This window comes from Zeugodacus cucurbitae, chromosome 2, assembly GCF_028554725.1.
Source record: "Zeugodacus cucurbitae isolate PBARC_wt_2022May chromosome 2, idZeuCucr1.2, whole genome shotgun sequence".
Taxonomy (NCBI): domain Eukaryota; kingdom Metazoa; phylum Arthropoda; class Insecta; order Diptera; family Tephritidae; genus Zeugodacus; species Zeugodacus cucurbitae.
In genome coordinates, this window is record NC_071667.1 from 46,237,221 (window position 1) to 46,262,444 (window position 25,224).

At 35.9% G+C, this 25,224-nt stretch overlaps 1 protein-coding gene across 7 annotated transcripts in view; it reads right to left on the reverse strand.

Moving 5' to 3' along the window:
* LOC105212384 (neuropeptide F receptor) overlaps positions 1-25,224 on the reverse strand; it is an 82,497-nt gene that overhangs the window by 41,172 nt on the left and 16,101 nt on the right. Inside the window, exons 1-2 of one of the 7 annotated variants that reach the window (XM_054233928.1) lie at positions 21,930-22,444; positions 11,992-12,190 (exon numbers count right to left, since the gene is read on the reverse strand). In XM_054233928.1, the coding sequence (XP_054089903.1) occupies positions 11,992-11,994 (3 nt within the window). In that variant the 5' untranslated portion in view covers positions 11,995-12,190; positions 21,930-22,444. The other 6 variants (XM_011184316.3, XM_054233919.1, XM_054233917.1 and 3 more) reach the window with 6 other exon arrangements.

The window sequence follows — 25,224 nt, forward strand, 5'->3', positions numbered from 1 at the left end:
AATTGCGAGAGTATAAAATGTTCGGTTGCTCCCGAACTTAGCCCTTCCTTACTTGTTGCCTTTCTTGACAGATCACGCGTGATTCGTGTCAAGCTGTCATGTTATTTTTGTTCAGTATTGTTTGGCATTTCATCATGGAAAAACTTACGCCTAAATAACGTTTACAAACTTTTTTTGAAAAATACACCGCTCGGCGATGAGGCCCATTTCTGGCTCAATGGGTATGTAAACATGCAAACTTGTCGCTTTTACGACGAAGAGCAACCTGAAGAGACACAACGCATATCAATCGATGGTCTCAAGGGATGGACCAACTGAAACGTAGCCGCGGCCACCTTTGAAAGAGATAATATTTAAACAATAAATGCCAATTGATATTCTTTCGAATGATAATAAATATCTCCCATTAAATTTGATTTTTCTGTGTTTTTTCTTTAAAAAAGATGTGAACCTCGAAATGAATCACCCTTAATATGCACTTACTAGTGCATAAATGTATGTATGTGCGTTTTATAACAGACTGTAACTAGAAACTAATAGCATTATAGAATGCTGTCCAAACGATGCTTATGCATAGCAAATTCCACACAGAAGCTAAAAGATAAGAAATAAGAAATAGTCAGCAGTAGTGGCAAATTAGTAGACATAAAAAAGAAGACACAAGATGGATCATTAAGGCAGAACAGAAATAAATTGTAATCTTGTTTCTTATGGTGTGAGTGTCAAAGCTCCACTCTTTTGTGAATATGGTTGTTTACCGATATCATTTGTACGCTTTCTTTGCAAATGCGTTGAAATATTTGCGACATCTTTCTGAACATGTTGTGATAAATCTCTGTAAAGGGTTGACTCCTTTTAGATCGGCATAAATATTGAAGTTGGTCGAGTTCTTTGAGTGTCTAGGATAAACTGGTTTGGTTTCTTTCTCTCAAGTCGATAGGCAATGCTATTAAGTTCCAGCAACATCAACAACAAAACCAAAATTACCTTATAAAAGGTGAAGGTATTTTTGACAGAATTATGTCAATTATATAGAGAAATCTACATCGATGGAATTTGTCTCGAAAGCTACTAATTTCAACAAGATGATGCTATATGATATAGAGGCAAGCATGACTCTATTAATTATTTTCTTATTTTTCATTTCATTTAATTTCGTTATTTCGATATTTTGGTATGTACTATATAATGCTCTTATACTTATCCAGTTAACTTCCAACATTTCCCTGATAACGTCGTCATTACTACCTGATTCGTCGGATAATAAGAATGTTGAATATTCTAGGAAATCTAAGTCACAATGTTTTATGGTAGACAGGACTTAAATATCATCCTAAACATATATATAATTTTTTAAACCCCAAAAGCAGTTTTATTTTTTTTGATAAATTAATAATATGATTATATCCTTATACATATAATTTTTTTCCTAAATATTGGTGCAAACCGGAATAACAGTAATTGTATGAGTGTATAAAGATCGAAAAAAAAATACTTTTCAAAACATACACTTCTACGAAAGATGGGTACAGTTTCTAATTACGTTGAACATATTCAACGCAAAAACTATATCAATGCACAGCAATTGAATGGGGAAACCTTAGGAGCGACGCATATGTAACTTGTGTGCTCGTTTGATGCAAATGATGTTGATTGTTATCCCATTTCATTCATGGGATTCAAAAGGACGTAAAAATACAAATGGATTGATTGAATAGTGTATAAATAAATACCATATGATTGCGTTGCTACTGAAATTCCACTTAAGAACAAAACACAGTCACATGCATTAGTGCAATTGTGTGCGAGTTCATATGAGTGAATGTCTTTCTGAAGAGCATGGAAAATGAGACAGTTAGTTTCGTAAGTCGAAATGTACACAGTAGACGAGGGAATTATGTTGAAAACTGGCTATATTGGAAAAAATCTATATATAAATCTATTCCAGAGTCGTAAAGATAGGGTGTGCGGTAGTTCACAGAATTTTCTATTGTCAAAGTTGTCGGTTATAATATCTTGTTGCCACTTTATGCTATTACTTCAAAATGACGTAGGAATGTTAATAAAGTCAATTGAATTCTCGATACTATTATGAATGTATCTTGCGATGTGATAGAAAGAAGAAAAAGTATCTATTGATCTATGTTATTCATGTGAAGCTTTTTTAATCGAAAGTATCACTCTGTAGCAAAGTTTACTACTCGAATTTAGTGCAAATACCATTAAATATAGTTACCATGGCGTATACGCAACATTCAAACTGTCTAATTGAATGTCCAAGCTTTTTAATATTTGCTAGCTTATTTGCAAAGGATAACTCCAACATTAACAAATAAAATATTAAGTCGTGACTCTTTAACTTAATTGTTAAGCTTTTCAGAAGCTTTGTTGTATTAGAGCTAAGCAAGCAGCTAAAATTATATTTCCAGTCATTTTAGTAGGTTCGCTGCTTCGAAAGTTTAGCCGTTTTTTAATAGAGCATAAATGGGAGAAAGGCTAAATTTACTGCTTCACTGGAGGATATAATACGAACAATTTTCATTTTCCCTTCATATTATCATATTTCGCGCGAACAAAAAATGTGTTACGCCTGTTATTCGAAAGGAACGAAATGGAGCGCTGGTGCGAACGGCAAAAACAGCTGCGCCATTGAATTTGGAACTGAAATCTGTAACATCTTTCCTCTTGTAACTTTTTATGTGTGTTTATCATTATGCCTACCATGAGCGGAGATAAATATATTTGTACCCGTATATACTTTTTTAATGAGTATTTGTAATGATTTTCATATGGTCATCATTAAGCGTTTGTCAATAAAAAGCTGATACCAGCATACACAAAAATAAATATATACCTGACCCATAAATAAATACGCCGGCATGCCAGTCTGCTATAGCGTGCCATATAGCAACTTTAATACACATTAATATAGTTAAGCTGGTAATAAATCTTAATATCATTGTCCCTCCTATCTAAAAATTATAGCTTCACGTGCGAAGTTCTTTTTTGGACTTATCCGCCCTGTGTTTGGTTGAAGAAACTCTGTTCAATATACATACTCGTATGTGTATAAACTTACCCTGCTGGAAAATCTAGTTTAGTCTGAGAAGTTTTAAGTTGGAATTGAATAATTTCGTAAAATTAACGTGAGTGAAAGAAAAGTGCGGTAGTAATGCAATTTCTTGCAAGGCAAGTAACAAATTTGTTTGTCATGCTTAAAATATATTTATTACCCACATACCATATGAAGCTTAGAACAAACACGTAACGTATTAATTGTTAGAGAGCATGTTTACACGCTGAAAATAATTCCGATGCATCATTTTGATTATGCGGTAATCAAAGCTGAAAGTTACAGTGAGCAAAAGCTCTAAAACCAACTAAATTGGGAAGCATTGAGTTATGTGATACTTAAAATCTTTTATAAATTTTACCGTTTTTATAGAGTTAGCGGTCATACTGTCGGTAAGCAATTTGTGCGTTATCAATCAACGGCTCTCCTTGGTATTTACGATGCCTTGCTAACTACAATAAGAATAAGTACTTGTGGATTATTTCGACTACAACACCGGCCTACTTCATATGATACAGAGAAAGTATGAGTTAGCGTGATTTTAGATGTTGTTTCAAAGATTTCGAAGGAAAATTGGTAATAATTGTATGAAACTTGTTATCTATTCCTTAAATTAACTTTCAGGCTTGCAAGCTATTGAAGCTCAAACACAGGTGGCTGCCATTAATATAACACCAAACCTACCAATCCAAACTGCAGTTTACGTTAGTAATTAGTTCAAGAAAAGGCGTTGAACTTACTGATTGTCCGTTCGGAATTAGTAACATCGAAGTAAAATCATTTTAATATTTTTTTCTCAGCTTTCAAGACTAAGTAGGTGGAATAGACAAAATGTCTACAAATTATTTTCGCCATACAAATGTGACCTCCGCATCGAGTATAAACCTGAGACCGTAATACATATTAATGGGTTAGGTGGGTTTCAAAATTTGAACAAAAACAATGTATTGTCTTATTAAATAGTGCAACATCTTAAAAATATTATCCAACAAGTAAGGAAGGGCTAAGTTCGGGTGTAACCGAACATTTTATACTCTAGCAATTTATTTATTTAACTTAATTAATATTATATAATACACAATTCGACCCACATATTCGTCATATATATTGTATAAAGTCCATTGAAAGTTGGAAACCATAATATTAGGCTAGAAGCACCGAGGTCCTCATGTTCGATATATGGGGCCTTGAAAACCTATATTCCGATTTCGGCGATTTTTATAAATGGGCTGCCACACTATAAACGTAGTATTTGTGCAAAGTTTTGCACCGATATCTTCACTAGTGCTTACTTTATATATTGTAAAGTAAACGATTCAGATCATCTTCAAAGTTCTGGTATATAGGAAGTAGGCGTGGTTGTGAAGTGATTTGGCCTATTTTCACAACATATCATTGGGGTGTAAGGAAACTAATACAAACCAAGTTTCATTGAAATCGGTCGAGTAGTCCCTGATATATGGTTTTTGACCCATAAGTGGGCGACGCCACGCCCATTTTCCATTTTAATTAAATCTGAGTGCAGCTTCCATCTGCCATTTCTTATGTAAAATTTGGTGTTTCTGACGTTTTTCGTTATTGAGTTAACCCACTTTTAGTAAATTTCAACCTAACCTTTGTATGGGAGGTGGACGTGGTTATTATCCGGCTTCTTTCATTTCTGGAATGTATTAAGAAGTGGCTAAAAAGACTGCAGAAAGTTTGCTTTATATAACTCTATTAGTTTCCGAGATATGTACAACAACCCTATTTGTTCATACCAAATTTTATTTCCATAGCTTCATTTATGGCTTAGTAATGGCACTTTATGTGTTTACGGTTTTCGCCATTTTGTGGGCGTGGCAGTGGTCCGATTTTCATTTTCGAAAGCAACCTTCCTATGGTGCCAAGAAATAAGTGTGCCAAGTTTCATCAAGATATCTTAATTTTTACTCAAGTTACAGCTTGCACAGACGGACGGACGGACGGACAGACAGACATTCGGATTTGAACTCCACTCTTCACCCTGATCACTTTGGTATATATAACCCTATATCTAACTCGTTTAGTTTTGGGTGTTACAAACAACCGTTATGTGAACAAAACTATAATACTCTCCAGCAACTTTGTTGCTAACAACTTTGTTGCGAGAGTATAAAAACAAGCAACGAAGTATGAGCTTTTACAAAACTGAAGCTCAAAATCTTATTGCTCTTCAAGGTCATGTATGTATGTGATTGGCGTTGCAACCGTTTAGCCGGTTATAGCCGAATCGACGATAGTGCGCCACCTGTCTCTCTCCTTCGCAGTTCGGCGCCAGTTGGAGATCCCAAGTGTAACCAGGTCGCTCTCCACCTGGTCCCTCCAACGGAGTGGAGGCCTTCCCCTTCCTCGGCTTCCTCCGGCGGGTACTGCATCGAACACTTTCAGGGCTGGAGTGTTTTCGTCCATTCGGACAACATGACCTAGCCAGCGTAGCCGCTGTCTTTTTATTCGCTGAACTATGTCAATGTCGTCGTATAACTCGTACAGCTCATCGTTCCATCGTCTGCGGTATTCGCCGTTGCCAATGTTCTGAGGACCATAAATCTTGCGCAAAATTTTCCTCTCGAAAACTCCTAGTGTCGTCTCATCTGATGTTGACATCGTCCAAGCTTCTGCACCGTAAAGCAGGACGGGAATGATAAGCGACTTGTAGAGCTTGATTTTGGTTCGTCGAGAGAGGACTTTACTGTTCAATTGCCTACTCAGTCCAAAGTAGCACCTGTTGGCAAGAGTTATTCTGCGCTGGATTTCGAGGCTGACATTGTTCGTGTTGTTGATGCTGGTTCCCAGGTATACGAAATTATCTACGACCTCGAAGTTATGACTGTCAACAGTGACGTGGGAGCCAAGACGCGAATGCGCCGACTGTTTGTTTGATGACAGGAGATATTTCGTCTTGTCCTCATTCACCTCCAGACCCATTCGCTTCGCCTCCTTATCCATGCGGGAAAAAGCAGAACAAACGGCGCGGTTGTTGCTTCCGATGATATCAATATCATCGGCGTACGCCAGGAGCTGTACACTCTTGTAGAAGATTGTACCTTCTCGGTTTAGCTCTGCAGCTCTTATAATTTTTTCCAGCATCAGGTTAAAGAAGTCGCACGATAGTGAGTCACCTTGTCTGAAACCTCGTTTGGTATCGAACGGCTCGGAGAGGTCCTTCCCAATCATGACGGAGCTTTTGGTGTTGCTCAACGTCAATTTACACAGCCGTATTAGTTTTGCGGGGATACCAAATTCAGACATCGCGGCGTAAAGGCAACTCCTTTTCGTGCTGTCGAAAGCAGCTTTAAAATCGACAAAAAGGTGATGTGTGTCGATCCTCTTTTCTCGGGTCTTTTCCAAGATTTGGCGCATGGTGAATATCTGGTCAGTTGTCGATTTTCCAGGTCTAAAGCCACACTGATAAGGTCCAATCAGTTTGTTGACGGTGGGCTTTAGTCTTTCACACAATACGCTCGATAGAACCTTGTATGCGATATTTAGGAGGCTGATCCCACGGTAATTGGCGCAGATTGTGGGATCTCCCTTTTTATGGATTGGGCAGAGCACACTGAGATTCCAATCGTCAGGCATGCTTTCTTCCGACCATATTCTGCAAAGAAGCTGATGCATGCACCTTATCAGTTCTTCGCCGCCGTATTTGAATAGTTCTGCCGGTAATCTATCGGCCCCCGCTGCTTTGTTGTTCTTCAAGCGGGTAATTGCTATTCGAATTTCTTCATGGTCGGGTAATGGAACATCTGTTCCATCGTCATCGATTGGGGGATCGGGTTCGCCATCTCCTGGTGTTGTACTCTCACTGCCATTCAGCAGGTCGGAGAAGTGTTCCCTCCATAATCCCAGTATGCCCTGGACATCGGTTACCAGATTACCACCTTGGTCTCTACATGAGGATGCTCCGGTCTTGAAACCTTCGTTAAGTCGCTTCATTTTTTCATAAAATTTTCGAGCATTCCCTCTGTCTGCCAGCTTCTCAAGCTCTTCGTACTCACGCATTTCGGCCTCTTTCTTTTTTTGTCTGCAAATGCGTCTCGCTTCCCTCTTCAGCTCTCGGTATCTATCCCATCCCGCACGTGTTGTGGTCGTTTGCAATGTTGCGAGGTAGGCAGTCTGTTTTCTCTCCGCTGCGAGACGGCACTCCTCATCGTACCAGCTTGTTTTTTGTCGTTGCCGAAAACCAATTGTTTCGGCTGCAGCGGTACGCAGTGAGTTTGAGATGCCGTTCCACAGTTCCCTTATACCGAGATGCTGATGAGTGCTCTCAGAGAGCAGGAGTGCAAGTCGAGTAGAGTATTTCGTGGCTGTCTGTTGCGATTGCAGCTTTTCGACGTCGAACCTTCCTTGTGTTTGTTGACGGGCATTCTTTGCTGCACAGAGGCGGGTGCGTATCTTCGCTGCGACCAGATAATGGTCCGAGTCTATATTTGGTCCTCGGAGCGTACGCACGTCTAAAACACAGGAGACATGTCTTCCGTCTATCACAACGTGATCGATTTGGTTCCGCGTGTTTCGATCAGGAGACAGCCAAGTAGCTTGATGTATTTTCTTATGCTGGAATCTGGTACTACAGACGACCATATTTCGGGCCCCAGCGAAGTCGATCAGCCTCAGGCCGTTTGGCGATGTTTCGTCATGGAGGCTGAATTTTCCGACTGTTGTGCCAAAGACACCTTCTTTACCCACCCTGGCGTTAAAATCACCAAGCACGACTTTTACATCGTGGCGGGGGCAGCGCTCATAGGTGCGTTCTAGGCGCTCATAGAAAGCATCTTTGGTCACATCGTCCTTCTCTTCCGTTGGGGCGTGGGCGCAAATCAGCGATATGTTGAAGAACCTCGCTTTGATGCGGATTGTGGCTAGACGTTCATCCACCGGGGTGAATGCCAGGACTCTGCGACGGAGTCTCTCTCCCACCACAAATCCAACACCAAATTTGCGCTCCTTTATATGGCCGCTGTAGTAGATGTCACAAGGACCCACCTTCTTCCGTCCTTGTCCCGTCCATCGCACTTCTTGGATGGCGGTGATGTCAGCCTTAAGTCGTATGAGGACATCAACCAGCTGGGCAGAGGCACCTTCCCAATTAAGGGTCCGGACATTCCAGGTGCATGCCCTTATATCATTATCCTTAAAACGTTTGCAGGGGTCGTCATCAAAAGGGGGGTGTCTCATCCGAGGCTTTCGTAGATTTTTCATTGGGGGGTGTTTTTATGTGGTGGGTCCCAAACCCTACGCACAACCGCATAAGCGGGCTTCGCCTTCTCACTTTAGCTCGCCTTCAAACGGATGTCTGTTGGCTACCCAGAGGATACTTGGTCTAAAACCGGAAGTCGTGAGCTGCTTGAACCATGTGGAGAAGAATCGTTTCTGGCCACTCCCAAGTGAGTGACAATCAAAAACTTTCCTCACTTGCGTGAACTTCTACACATGATCCCATCCTCCATCAACATAATAAACAAGTAAGGAAAGGCTAAGTTCGGGTGCAACCGAACATTTTATACTCTCGCAATTTATTTAGAGATTTACCTATATTTTCGGTGAAAAATTACCCTTAGGCACTGAGTTCTTCATGTTTGATATCAAGGGCCTTGAAAAGTCATGGTTCGATTTTGACAATTTTTCCACAAGTGATGCCACAGCTCGAATACAGTACTTGTGTAAAGTTCGCTATCTTCATTGGTTCCTTATGTATACATTATAAAGGGAACGAATCAGAAGGATTCAAAATTGAGTTATATGGGGAGTAGGCGTAGTTGTGAACCGATTTCGCCCATATACCACCAGTGTCATTAGGGTATGAAGAAAATATTATATACCGAATTATTTCATTGAAATCTGTCGAGTAGTTCTTGAAATATGGTTTTTGACCCATAAGTGGGCGACGCCACGCCCATTTTCCATTTTGTAAAAAAATCTCAATGCAGCTTCCTTCTGCCATTTCTTATGTAAAATTTGGTGTTTCTGACGTTTCTCGTTAGTGAGTTAACGCACTTTTAGTCATTTTCAACCTAACCTTGGTATTGGAGGTGGGCGTGGTTATTATCCGATAATAAGGAAACGGCTAAAATAAACGACTGCAGAAAGTTTGGTTTATATAGCTTTATTGGTTTGCAAGATATGTACAAAAAACCTATTTGGAGGCGGGGTCACGCCCACTTTTCAAAAACAATTACATCCACGTATGCCCCTTCATAGTGCGATCGTTCATACCAAATTTTATTTTCATAGCTTTATTTATGGCTTAGTTATGACACTGTATAGGTTTTCGGTTTCCGCCATTTTGTGGGCGTGGCAGTGGACTTATTTTGCCCATTTTCGAAAGAAACCTCCTCAGGGTGCCAAGGAATATGTGTTCCAAGTTTCATTAAGATATCTTAATTTTCACTCAAGTTACAGCTTGCACGGACGGACAGACGGACAGACGGACAAACGGACGGACGGACAGACAGACATCCGGATTTGAACTTTACTCGTCACCCTGATCACTTTGGTATATATAACTTTATATCTAACTCGGTTATATTTAGGACTTACAAACAACCGTTATGTGGACAAAACTATAATACTCTCTTAACAACTTTTGTTGCGAGAGTATAAAAACAAGAAAAAACGTTAACTTCGGCTGTACCGAAGCTAATATACCCTTCACAGGTGCATTTCTTTGTCAAATTTCGTGAAGATACCACGTCAAATGCGAGAATTTTCCATACAAGCCATTGATTCCGATCGTTCGGTTTGTATGGCAGCTATATGCTATAGTGAACCGATCTGAACAATTTTTTCGGATATTAAATTATTTCTATGAACAATAACTCACACAAAATTTCGTGAAGATATGTAGTAAAATGCGGAAGTTTTCCATACACGCCCTTGATTCCGATCGTTCAGTTTGTATGGCAGCTATATGATATAGTGGTCCGATATCGGCAGTTCCGACAAATGAGCAGCTTCTTGAAGAGAAAATAAAAACTGCAAAATTTCAAAACGATATCTTAAAAACTGAAGGACTAGTTGGTATATATACAGACAGACGGACATGGCTAAATCGAGAATCTAAGTTCAACATACTGATGATTTATATATCTACTTTATAGGGCCTCCGACGCTTCCTTCTGGGTGTTACAAACTTCGTGACAAACGTAATATACCCTGTTCATATTTGCATAGTAGGTGTAATATAATCAACACCTTAAATTACTTTATGCTATTTTTACTTTACCTCCTCTTTTAAGAATTGAAATTAGTTTTAACAATGAAGGTTCCTTTTCAACTTAATGCCTTGACTTCAGAAGAAGATCTTAAAAAATCCCTGGTCTTTAAATTACCTATAAAAATCACTGCGCGTATATATTCAGGTTGACTTTTAATATAATAAATAGCACAAAAAATTAACACAAACCAGAAAAATATGTTTGTCTTTGCCAACTCCATGCTTGGCATGAGTGTGGTATTCGGCCGAAAATAATGATTGTGGCAATAACGGTAAACTAACTTTATAGAATAAGAAAAAGAGGATAGCAAACTGGATCAATATTACGCTTCAATATAATTCCGAACCCTTACCGTAAAGTTTTAGGGCTCACAAATTCCTTTCATTAAAACTTTGGATAATTCTCCATCAAAGTTAAGGTGATTGCCTGATGAGTGCAGTGGCAATGATTTGTCTGTGTGTCAAGTTGCTAGGCAAATTTCAATTGGTATTAATTACACTACGCGCTGCTAAAGGAGTTCATATATACAAATAGTAGGTATACTATATATGTACATACATATATCAGCTGAACGGTTCACTCGTACTCCCATCAGACAAAGCGAATTATTCGCTTGTAGTGCTCATAAACAATGGCGTGACATCCCTGTTTTGGATATCGTTGATTATTAATATTTTTTAAGCGCCTACTTTATTATTGGATTCTAATAATGTAACTACGATATTTACAATGCAACAGCAGATACCATAAATGTTGCCATACTCTTTATAGATATCTGAAGGCTGTGGAAAACTTTAGCAGCTAAGTTATTCATGCTTCTTGTTATATATTTGTAGTCCGGAACAATTATACATAAACGAAGATCCTCGTGTTCAAAAACGGTACCTGGTTAAATTCAAAATTTTAAAAAGATTTGACTAATGTATATCTACCCAGACTCTTCTAAATAGAAACTTTAGCCTTAGGTTGATTAATTAAGATGATTTAATTTTAAGTTCAAAAACAAACATACAACATAAGTTCGATTATGTACTAATTCTATTGTACTTATTTCTTGATATATATAACATATTTCAATTTACAAAAACAACAGTAATATTCAATTGAAATGTGGTTTACATAGGAGTACACAAAATCACTAAATTATCTGCATTAAATATAACTTCTGTATTCAGTATAATGTTTCCTCCATAAAAATTGTGCTTAAACTACTTCCTGTTTGCGTTGCTTGCGTGTTTTAAATCACTTCATTCGAGCAATAACTCATGGGATTTCAATACATTATATTCGTATGTGTTGTTTATTCTTTTCTCAATAAAAATATTAAAATATTAGTATACTCTGTATAGAAAAAAATGAGATATCGTGATGAATGTACTCTTCGAAAGTTGGTATTAAAGATAAAGAGGAGAGGAAGCTACTAAACCATTATTTTGAACAAAGGATTACAGTAGAGAGTGTAATTTTTAGTTTCAAATAATGGACAAGTGATAAAATCGAGAAATTTCTAAGATTTCTTAACGCCCTTTAAGTGGACACCTTATCCTGAAACTAATGTGCTCTGGTGCTAAAAATTCGTTCAGTACTTTCCCTAGCGCCCATATACTTAATATAATGATTGAAATCTCCCACTACCAAAAAAGTGTTTATTATTTATTTTCTTATTTCGTATATACTCACCATGATTAATTTTTTTCGATGCAAGTGAATTGAGAACTTTAGCTCCACAGGATGCCTTTGGCTGAATAATTTCGAGAAATTCGCTTAAACCCCAATTCACATCGGTATACCTTCGGGCTTTTGCAAAAACGAAAATTCACTGTTTGCCTTCACTTTAACTGTTATTTAAAACTTCCCATTCGCCGCATGAAAAATAGCCCTGAAAAGAAAACAATATTTAATTTAATTTGTATGTGCATTTATAAATAGGATGTGGTCATCATCAATCATATATTTAATCAATTTAAAAGTTAAATAAATCTCTACAATTACTGTCTTTTGTAGAGCATTTTTATAACAATATCTAACAGTTTTTGTTTTTGATCATGTTTATTTAATGTAAATCGAGCCAAAAAAGTTAAGAAAAGTCCGTGATGGCAAAACGCTACAGATAAAAGGCAAATATAAATCGTAATGGTGATCATTTTTTTCTGAAGGCAATATTAAATCTGTGTGTATAATATTGCAAGGCTTTTTATTAAAATTCACAAATGCAATATTTTTTAAAAGACCATGAAAACACCTTACGTGACATTTTATAAGGTTATTTCGACCTTTTTGAAAGTAGATATGGGAAAAAGGCGATTAAACGTTGTACCTTATATGTTAATCGTATTGAATGCCCTTAGAAAGTATTTAAGAGAAAAATAGCTATTTTTTTTATTTCTGATTGATGAAGGTATGTCACTAGAATTCATTGAACCGATATGAAAGGTGACATACTTATATATTCTTCCCTATGCCCTTGGTCATGTTATCCAAAATCAAATAACCCCATAAGACTCAAAATTGAGTTATGGTTTCTCTATTCAAAAATAGGCGACGAAGCCAATTTTCAAAAGGATTCCTCTCACGTTTCTGGTATTATTGGTTAGAGATGCTCTGCTATTTTAATACTTTAAATATATAATATATGAGAGGTGGATTTTTGATGAATCGTAACCGCTTGGGACTCTATTCAAAGGAGTGACATAACAGTAGTGACTGCATATTCCACCAAAATTCGCAGTGAATTGTACTTTAAGTAGTTATAAAAAAATTGTAGACGCGGCTATGAATTCGATACACAGACATCGTAGTTCTGAGATATATATTATATATACAATGGTGTCAAAAATTAAATTCTGGCCAGTGGTTAGGTGGGTTGTCTTCAATATACTTCGCTTCTGTTTTTATTACATGTCTCATATTTTGAGCATTCAATATATGATACAAATATTTATGTCTTTTCGGAAAATTTTCCGTTATTAAAATTAAGAATTTACGCACTTTCTTACATACATCACACACTTAAATATTAAAGCAAACAATGGAATGCCACAAGTAAATTAACTTCCAAACCTTAGATTTAGTCAAATCAAAGCAAACAATAAATATTTAACAACGTCAGCAAAGAAAGCAAATAACGTTTTATTGGCCGCACAAAATTCAGAAATGTCACTAAGCAAAGTGACTTTTCATAACACTGCCGCCCTATTGTTTCGTGTTTGCGAGTATATTTTATCAATATTTTATTGTTGTGCTGTTACTTTTAATCTCACATATTTGCTATCGACTTAATTATCTGCATTAAATGTTATTAATTTATATTGGGGAAATATGCATGTCCCCAGGTACACGCAGTACATATGTATGTATGCGTGTACATATCTACCGAATATGTTGTAAAATATCTAGAAAACATGTTATCTGATAACACATATTAATGAAACTACCACGGCGGCACAGTAAAGGTTACACGACTGGCTCGGGGGTTGAGCTGATAGATAACTTTGTATTTCCCTGTCCACAAATAGTCAGCTGAAAAATTAGAAAATACATATTTATTCCATGTTACTCGACTGGCTTCCAGCAAGTGCCTCGGGAAATGAAGAACGATTAAAAGTGCCACATTGGCAATAAAGAAGAAGTGCGAACTGCAGTGCAGATTGTCTCATATATCACGACTTCCAACTGGTGTTTCGTAGTTCCATCGGGTACGTCTACCTTCAGAGATCATGCTAGAAAAGTGGCTGCACTACAATAAGACGTCCTAAAACCGAGCACTGGTTCGAGAACCAGAGTCTCTGTAAGGTTATACATGCATGTAACCCATGAACAGAGACTTTTTGAATGGCACATTCGCATTTACACGGTATAGATTAAATGAGAATTTGGTGAAGCAGTGATATCCTCGGACGGAGTATGGACCAATTCCTTGATATAGTAAAATAAGGTATAGTAAAAAAAATAAATAAATTTTGCATTAAATTGAAAGTACAAATGGTGCTAATTTCTTCGATAACATGGTGTCATTGGGACCACTTTACATCAACAGTAACTAAGAAATCGATTATCGATTTTGTTGCGATTCAGCAGCGATTCGTAGTAACAATCATACTTCGAGCTGCATCATCAAAAATTGGAAAGGAAAAAGAAAAGGACAATGGAAGTGGAGAAAACGCTTTGTTGTGATATTTGTTTTGAATGAATTAAAGAGTGGGCATTGGCATTAACATCGGCCTATAATTGGGAAAAGACCGAATAAAATTTTTTCAAATTAATATCCATATTTTTAATATTGTTCAATTGTAAGCCTCTCCGAAGTCTTTTCCCAAAAAACCAACGAAAATTTTTCTTAATCAGTAATTTAAAATTTTTTCGCATAGATACTTAAATTGCAATAAATTTGAAGTTTCTTCCGAACGCTATTTATATAATTTTTATGATACACACTTTTTATTCGTCCATTCTACTTGTTAAGTGCACTTTTTCAATCTCTTTTTTCGTCACTTTTGCTTCAAACAACACACAACTCAAGGCATTATTTATTTACACCATTTCACTTTTTTGTTATTATTTCGCGCTTTGAAAGAGAAAATTAGCCCAACGCCATTTGGCGAAAAGCGCTGTCCTTTACATATTTTATGACCACCTATAAAATGGTCATAAAATTTGAGAATGTGCGTGTACTTACAATAAACTAACACGCCTCAACACACTCACACGCATATCTAATAAATAAGTATACAAGAGTATATAGTATATGCATATACGAGTAGAAGCTCATAAGTGCCGCAGCCCGAAAGTGTATGTGTGGGCGTTTAAGTACTTTTATGTCTTCAACACTAACGTTGAATGAAAATCCGTACACTGTTTAAAATTATGCGCGCACACATATTCACACGTTCCTTTTGCGTGCACTTATGTACGTAACATGTATGGCAAGTCATACATATGTACATATGTTTCAATTTATTGCCTGGGGCGTATACGCAACACAATATGCTTCTGAGAATTGTGTGTGCGATTGTGGGTATTGCTACATTTAAAAACGATTATTGCGAAATTGGAAGAGAAAATAGACAATGCGCGACCTACATGACAGCTCACACAGGAAAAAAAGAAAACAATACTAACAATAGATTGCATTTCAGTGCGGCATTAAATCTACTTGAGCCTTTAATGAAGCAAAAGAATGCCGGTTTGCAAATCTTCGCTTTGGATAGTTAGCATTTACTTCCAGAGTAACATTTCGATTTCTATTTTGGCCCAGTAACCACCATTTTGTTTCAAAATGTCAATACAAATCTATTTTTATACACTCAAATATACATTTAGTAAAGGACGAAATGCAGAAATTCGATTCGTTCTTCCTTACTGACAGTTTTTAAAAATACTGATTTTTAAGGCCTCACCCTTTTAACCTGACATCCAATACAATGCAGTAGTTTTCATAGCTTCATAAATAGATTCATTAGGTAAATCTTCTAACTCTAATTCTTCTTCTCATAAAAACTCTCCTGGAAACCGTGAATTTCATTTTTGAATTTATATATTTAAATATTTATTCCTGTTTGTATTTAATAAATCAGCTAGAATATCTAATTCTCGCCCTACTAAGCCCTGCCTTACTTCTATGATACAAAATCATTCCGGAAAAGAGCACAAGCAGCAAAGAGATAACAACATAAGTGAATGCATTAATCTCACTCTCCTTGTTCTATTATTCAAATTGTTTCCTTAACCTACCATAACTGGAGCCCATTTAAGGCTTATGTTGACATATACAATAACCTTTCGCCTCGAGGACATGTCGATATAAATAATAAAGGTCTACACAAGTACATATACATAAGTATTTTTTATTTTAGAATATGCAAACAATTTGTGCCGGCATGTACTCGTAAATACTTATGTACATATTTATGCTGCTGAATATGCAACAATATTTCAATATTGCTTTCAGCATAGAAACGTGAATGTTGTTACCGACAGAGGGAGATTTATTAATAGATGTCTTCCCACACGTTTCCAGTTCTCAAAGTACATCATACTGACATTGTTTTGCTGGTATACCCCCACACGGAAAGAAATTAAAACGTATAAGAAAAAGTCTAAATACATTTCTTAAGCATTCCAAAAAAAAATTAGATTTAACATATGTATGTGTAACAGTTGATCTAAGAAGATACCAAAGAGTTAAAATGGCCAGATTAAATATTTACTAAGGCTAAAGACAAAATTGGCTAAGAAGCTCTATAGTAAAAAGTCAGTAGAAAAATTGTAAACCCAAAATGAATGAGTCTCAATTGCCACTCTATAGTTACCTATCAAATGCTGTGATTTCGTTATGACCTCATTTTAACTTTCTCACATTATAAAATAAGAAGTGAAACGCAAATTACCATTCGGGGTTCGTTTACATGTTTTAAATAACTTATATTTATTTATTTATTTCAATATTAATAGTAAAATTGGAACCACTTATCAAATAACGCAAAACCACACATGCTTCTATGTGACCACTCGAAAAATTTGATGCTTCTAGCTTACTTGGTTCTTTATTTCTTTTACCATTTCGTGGGAGTGACAATACATTCCTCCATTTAGAATAGCAACATCTTTAGAATATCTTAATACTATTTAAATAATTATTTGCGTGAGCAGACAGAATTTTTTTAATCAACCGTCATCCTGATGATTGTTATGTACAAAACACTCAATTAACTTACGGATATAAAAACATCCCTTGAGTTAACTAAACTAGTATATTCAGCGAGTGATGTTTGATAGGTCAATGACTATGATTTTTATGAAAATACATTTGGGGCCATAAATATTTTGTCACGACTCATTAGATTTCATACAGACAAACTTCAGCAAAAAACTATTGCTTCGCCAAATCTTGTATCTAGGTGAAACGAACAAACAACTGGCATAACTCAATAGACTGGTATAATCACTCTACACTTTTGTTTTAATTTCAGTCGGTTAATTTTTAATTTTCACGTGTAAATTTGTTTTGGAAACGAATCGAAGACGATGATTTCGCCGCAGAAGCATTTGCTGTCGAAGCAACAACAACTACCAAACAAATCTGCGAACACTCACACCTTTTTAAAATAATGAAATATAGACTTGTGCTCTTCTATATGAAATATGTGCATTGCTTGTTACATTAAGAAATTAATTTATGAATTTATTGAGCCTTGTCTGGACACATTGATGAAGCGCAAAATGATTGCGCGCAACGAGTTGGAGGACCACCTATGGTTTTCACTCGAATATTTCGTGTACATACACTAGCAGCTGAAAAACAACGAGACTCTATCGCAACTATAGCAACAAATTGTACTGACACGAGTACTAAAATATAAGTGGAGGCAGCAGCTGCACCAACATGTCAGCCTTTTCAATACCAAAGCCATCAAAACCGTTTTATTGCCGAATGTCTAGAAATGCCTAACACATGTTATGTGTTTTCAAAAATATATATATTTACATACATCTGAAGTAAAAACTAATAGAAATCCACTGGGCAAAAAGGTTACACCAATGCAATATGAATTCTACGACAGCAAAAGCAAAAAGGTGTCTACATTTAGGAATACTAAAAACTGTATTTCTTCATTCTAAACAATAACTAATCCCGTATATAGATACAAAATAAAAATTGATAATCAAAATATGCGCATATACACATTTTTCATCAATATGTGCTATGAAGTGATATATTTCTCTAAATATGTTCAGATATCTCAAATATAGTCCAATATCTATATATATTATGTCAAAAGTCTCCAAAGTTATGGTCATCCTGTGAGTGGGAGCGGATTTAAACCGTTTTGAATAAGAGACATTTCATATGAGACACACTGTGAGATAAATGATTGAGTTATCTAATGAATAAAAAAATAAACTAATGTGACAAACAAGCGTGTGTTTTAAAGGAAGGCGTAGTATGGTGATTTCATTTACAAATTACTTTAACTCATTATGTTATTACTTTTCCAAATTGTGTTATTGTAGTATCAAGACATGTTCCAAATTTAGTTCAAATTAATCGAGTAATTTTCCATATCTGAATTTACATCTAAGATTGGTCTGCGCCAGGATCAACTTTTTCTTATAAAGAACTAATAGTTATCATTACGCAAACCTGGTATAATGATGCCAAGAAACCTTATTTCGCAACTTAAGTTACTCAAAACTTCAAAATGTTCAATAGGAGATGGGTTTGAATATTAATAAAGTTGTGTGAGCCAAATAAATAGTTAGGCAATTCACAAGCTTTGTTGTATGTCTTATGTCATATTTTAATATTCTTAAAAATACGACACTTGTGAGCACCCTTAACTGTTGTATGCCATATTTTGTCATATTTCTACACTTAATCATAGCGATTTTTGCTGAGGCCAAAACCAGATATATGTCCGTATTTTCCAGATTTATGCAATGTGCGATATAAATCGGTTGAGAAGTGTTGGGGCAGAAGGGCACGAGCAAAACCGACCACTGACCGACCCAAAAAAACCGGTTCTTCACTGAAAACCGACTACCCACTCGTCGAATTTTTGTCCCAAAGCCCCACCCACCGACCGCACACACTGCCACGGGTGTGTCCCAAAAAACCCGGTTCCAAAAAGTAACCGGTTACTGCAGTACTAGGCATATGCCGCAAAAAACCCAATAAATTCGGTGGGTAGGGGCAGTGGGTAGGTTGGGGCTCTTGCTTCCGGATTTTTTTGGTTTTTTGCGGCATATGCCTAGTACTGCAGTAACCGGTTACTTTTTGGAATCGGGTTTTTTTGGGACACACTCGTGGCAGTGTGTGCGGTCGGTAGGTGGGGCTTTGGGACAAAAATTCGACGAGTGGGTAGTCGGTTTTCAGTGAAGAACCGGTTTTTTTGGGTCGGTCAGTGGTCGGTTTTGCTCGTGCCCTTCTGCCCCAACACTCTTGAAATCTATTCTAAGGCTATTGTTCTTTTATACTTGAGAGAAAGTAAGCGAGAAGTGGAAAATATCAGATTGATCACTTATGCAAATGTGTGTGTCTTTTTGTGTCAGTTCACACCACCAATCAATAAAAAAGGGAATATCGCGGGTATGAACTTTGCTATTATTTGAACAAAAGCAATTTTGCGCCCGACGCCTCCATCATTTTATTCGCCACATTTTTAATGTTTTTTACCTTTTCATCGTAAATTAATCCAAAGTAATAAAAACTTCAATTTACGAGCTTTGAGAGATGTGCGTGTCCATTAGATGGATATGTATGTATGTAAGTTTTTATATTCTTTGTTGTTTCCAGTTAACACTGTTTATCTCGTTTTTTTATTATGTATACACAGATACTTTTGTGATAAATATTTTCTCTCAAGTATTTACACAATTTTCATACATACATACATATATTTTTCTCAAATGTACTCCAAAATCATGAAATTCACGACTTCACCAAGAAATTCACGCGTAAATTCATTCATTGTTTGAAAAAGTGTTCCCACGAAAAGTTAAATGGCCTTCTTTGTTCTATTTTTTACGTTCATCGCAAAAAGCACTTTATGCGATTTGAACTCTTCAAAGCAATTTCCCGAAATTATACACCAATACCGAAGTTATTTCCAATATTTCACAAGTAATCCATATAATTGATGAAATGTTAGATTGCTGATGGAGCATCATCTTCTAATTATCTTGTAATACTTGTAATACATTCTTAATTTAGTAGGAATAATGTTATATATGTATCTCGATTTTCATTAATTTTATATTTAATACGGTTTAAGTAAACGGTGTTTAAAAATTAACTTAAAGAAAAAGAAAAATGGCGTCAAAAAATAAGATACGTGTTCATCGTTAGATTTTGAGGTTGTTCCAAAGTTCCCTATCTTTGGCTTTGATCTTTAAAGTCTACTCGAAAAAAACTATATAAAGCTTGCATCAATACCAACCAAAAATGTAATTGTCACCACTTTAATCAAAAGTTTTACACAAAATATCAGAACAAGTGAGGTGATTCAACTTTATTTTTTCATATTAGGTATATATTGCTATTCTTTTTAGTGGAAATATCTCCTAATATATCTAAGTGAGTGCTCCATTGGGATCAAGGAATACAAGCGAGTGAAATTCTTCAAAACTTACATTCACCGTCGGTTATGGAAGATAACCGCTGATCCTGGACAAAAAATGTGTGCTTATTTTAAATTGATTATAAATTGTTCAACATATACATATATACATATTTTCCGAAATTATATACATTTATTAAAATATATTTATTAAAATATATATTAGTGGTATTCACGCAACTTTGTTAATTCCTTATTTTTCACGTGGACTTTGTTTTTGTAAAATTAATAAATTAACATTAACGAAGTACCAGTCTAACAAGCTTGTCAACTTTTTCTCTGATTTCTAAAACACTACTGAGATGGAGCAAAAAGTATGTTCGCAGTTAAGTGTTTTGACAAAGTATCAACTAACGAATTACCAGAATAACAGGCTCGGTCTGAATACCCCTATTGTATTTTTATACTCTGAAGAAATATATTTGTACTGCGAAGGTAATAGAGTATAAATGACATTGAGCAATGATATTCCAAAGCATCATAAGAGTAAGTCGAAAACCTTAATTAACTATGTGTGCAAATTTAGCGCTCAAGTTTACCGTGGAGAGTGTTAACCTGGTTGTCACAAAGCAGTTTAGTTGAGGTTAATTTAATTATTTCTCCTTGCAATATCGGTTTTGATTTTCAATATTTTTAGATAGTTTGTCTGATAGATTGTCTACGGAATGTCAGTAACCTCTCGTTTTCATTTTGTGAATTTCACTTTTAAAAGTACATTTAATAATCACGTTCTTAATAATAATTTCCATTGCAATATTTTCTACATTTTTTTTCGGCACAAATTGATTTAAGAAAAGTCCCCGAAACTTAGTACATTGAATAGCAAACACTTTAATAATTATACTGCACTGCACTGTACTTTTTGTTATATCTTAAATTATACAAATTTCAGTATTGTTGTTTGCCACCTTTCCTTCGATTAATAATTTCTTCCACCTTTCAGTAAATATTTTCTCACTGCTTGTTTAGCTCGAATACTCACAGTAATTAAGTTTGGAATTTATGACTTATAGAAGGCGTACGAGTGCGTTCATTCATCGCTTTATATACCGCGCAAATATCCAAATACCATCAACAGCTATTTTTCTCAATTTCGGCGAATAAACACTTTGTAGAGCGTTGGTATCACTTCAGGCGCGTGAAAATTGTGTCGGCCAATTTGGCGAGTTTAACACGCTAATCGCTTCAGCGTACTTGTGATGATATAAATTATTCATCAACACTTCATATTTGAGAGGTTTTCCGAAGAAATTATTTTTTTGTAATTTTGTTTTTGTATTCGGTGTATAATTAATAGATACTGTATTATAAAAGCGAGCAACAATCACTTTTAAATCTTAGAATGACTTCCGATCATTACCATTAGTTTTGCTTCACTCAATCACAACAATAATATTAATCGGTTGACGCACGTTTTGCTTAATACCTTTATGATGTCCGAAATTCTCAATTGCTTTATTTTTTCTGGTATTGCGTTTTTTAAATATTTAGCTTTATTATTACCTGTAAAATTTTTTCTTGCACTCTCACTCTCCTTCAAAACGTACAAATCACTTCACACCTCTATCGTGTTGTAACTATTTTTTGTGTCATCACGCATTTTAATATGATGTTTCTATACATCTGTTTCTGTGCACTATGAATAATAGCATATGTTTAAATCTGGTCACCAACGGATTACTATGTTATCAGTTAAATATGCGTTAAACTTCACGTATGTTTCAAAACTATTTTTACTGTGTTCGCACTCAGTAAAAGCCGTTTACATGAGGGTGTGTGTGTACATATATAGTATATATGCAACTATTGGTTAACACCCACACATTTGCTTTTGGTGCATCCGCCAGTTGGTATTCAGTAACTAGTACCAACACTATTCCTTCACCCTTATGACTAACTGTCTAAGGATGGATACACTACGGCTGCGGCCTTAATTTTGATTGCGTTGTGCTCCTGTCGGCGTCGTCGTCAATACTGAAACGCGTGCGATGCGTGCTTCGCATTTTATGTGCCGCTACGTTGTAAAGGCGAACTATGTTCGTGCAACTTCCTTTTGTTTATCTTTACTTTTTCCAGCTAGCAGGCAAATCAGCTGTTTGGTGTTTGGGCGAAGCTTTCTTATCAATAAAACTTTTGCCAAAGCTTTCACCACCCAATTTTCTGCCGGTCACAGTGTAGCATTTTAAGCAGCTTTGTTGACGTAAACTTCTTCATATAAGGGGGTGCAATAGAATAAATAGACAGACAGCCTAATCTCTCCGGTTTAAAATTATAACTTTTTTTATATAATCGTTACTTACCATTAGTATTCCTTTATATTCTGATACTTTATTATAGAATGAAAGAATGTCCCAAAAATAATACAAAAAAAAAATGTTTCATATCAAATTGTCAAATATATTGATAATATCATACTGAATCTTATCCCCGGATTAACCGACAATATAGGTCTCTAAAAATTTAAATACAAACCATTAGTTCTCCAATAGGGACAAATAACTCAAAAGTAAAGTTTTCGACAGTACCGTCGAAGATATCTATGAGTTTACTTATGGATCCAAAAGTGGAGTTGGCTTAAGAGCAGGATTTTTGGTATTAAACTAAAAGACTATAGGAGTCTAGCCTACCAATAGACTTTTAGTGGCAAACTCGGTAAAAATCATTGGGGTACCCAAAAATACAAATCATATCAAAAGCGGAAAAATTGGCCCAATCGAGTATGGTCGGGAACCTTTTCCCCATGAGTTGTCCAAGACCGTTTAGCTTCTTTATTTGAAATAATGGCTGCTATAGGAACACCTCAGTTCTTGAAGCACCACCAATAACAAACAATTATTTTGGATTCACTGGGTTCTTTCCCCGTCGGTAGAATGCAGAACATACGGCGAAGAAGGTGAGGTGGGATGTGTTTCACGGTTCCTAATGTTCCAAATTTATAGCAAAGCTGGAGTGGTAGTCTATGTTCCCAGAGAGAAACACGCATAGACTATGAAAGACAGTCCTTTATAAAACCAGTATCCTCCCTAGATTAGGTATTAGAATTCGACAAAGCGCCCGGATAACAAACAATATTTCTGAGATTTTTCACTTCTATATCCGATATTTCGCGAGGTTGTTCAAAAGAGTGAGATCCTAGAAATATTGTCCTTGATCTCGCAAATGCGGAACGTTCCAGAAAAAAGTAATGAGATAATTCCACAGCTACATCCATCCAGCTAGCATCCGTTATAACGTAGATCCCGAAGGGACAATGGCCAATTAGAACACCTACAACTAAGGAGAGGTAAACTTTACAGAGGGCGAAGAGGTCCATCTGTCCAATAGTACACCACAATAGGACAACGCTGCTCCTACATGCTTCCATGCTACTTATAGTGAAACTAACGTTCCTACCCTTGCAAGCTTATCAGCCTTGTAATTTCCCGCTATTCCGCTGGGTCCAGGAACCCTAGCCTAGCCGAATAACGATGCCACTGATACTTTAGCCTTGAGTGCATAGTCAGTGAACTTAAGGCTAATATCGACGCTCTACTATCAGAGTACCTGCAATAGTCGAGAAGTTTAAAAATAAGGTCATCACGGATTCCCTAAGTATGATTGCAGTTTTCGCGACCTTCCAGCTATGTCTACGGGTGATATATAAAGGTCAAGTTCGAGTGGAAAAACTCGAGAATTTGATTAAATCAACCGTGTTACGGAATAGTGTTCTTGGGAGCATCAAATAAAAGAGTTTATGAGTTATATGAAACTGAAGAAGTTTATGACGCCTTTCAGATTATTATTATCTTTTGTGGCTTTTAGAATTTGAGTATTGTTCACCAGAGAGATACTTACCAACCTGGCAATCATAACCGCATTTCTAAAATCAACGTCTGAAAAACATTTTTAAAGTTGGGCATATTATTAATATGCTTGCGTTTCTCTGCTATAGGTCACAATATAGTATGTTGAATATTGGCCACACACAATATTTTGAACAATTCGAATTAATTGAAAATATAAGCCATCAATGTGGACCCAATAAAATATAGGTGAATTGACTTTTCATATGTATACTCGTATATATTATGTACAGCAGGCAACAGCTGTGAGCTGAAATATCACAGATTAACGACTTGTTCATACGATGAAAAAATTATCACAACAATATATGAAGTTACAAACAACTTTATACACACGCAACATATTGGCTAAGGGAAATTATTTGAGAGTAATTAATATTAGATTTATATATGTACTACTTATGTATAATATACCAAAATTATCAGAAAACAAATATCGAAATAATGACTGCTTAAGTGTTAAATTGAAACATAATTCTTATGGAGCATAATTCTTTAGACCAGTTCGAATGTGGATGGACGCGGTATTATCTAATTTAAGAAAATTCATAATTAAGAGCATCAGTCTATATATTCCATGATGGAAAGAGTATATTAATTTTGGTTCCCCTGTGAAATAAAGTGTGCATGTTCTTTCGGTACAATCGGTCGAGACATTAGTATACATATATCGATTAATCAGTTTCGTATCTCTACATGACTTTAAGCCATACATACCTTTTTGTTAGAGAAATACAGTGGAACTTGCATATCTCAAAGATCTCCATAACTCGAACTCTTGACTTGGCAATAGAACTCAAATTTCATACAAATGTCCTTCCATAAATCGAACTTTTCGACCAGAGCATAATACAAAATTTAAAATTTTACTATTGAGGCGCAATTTTGATAAAGTCTTTTTATATCATATGGAGGATAGTAAAAAATGTGATATTACTTTAATTTATTTCATAAAT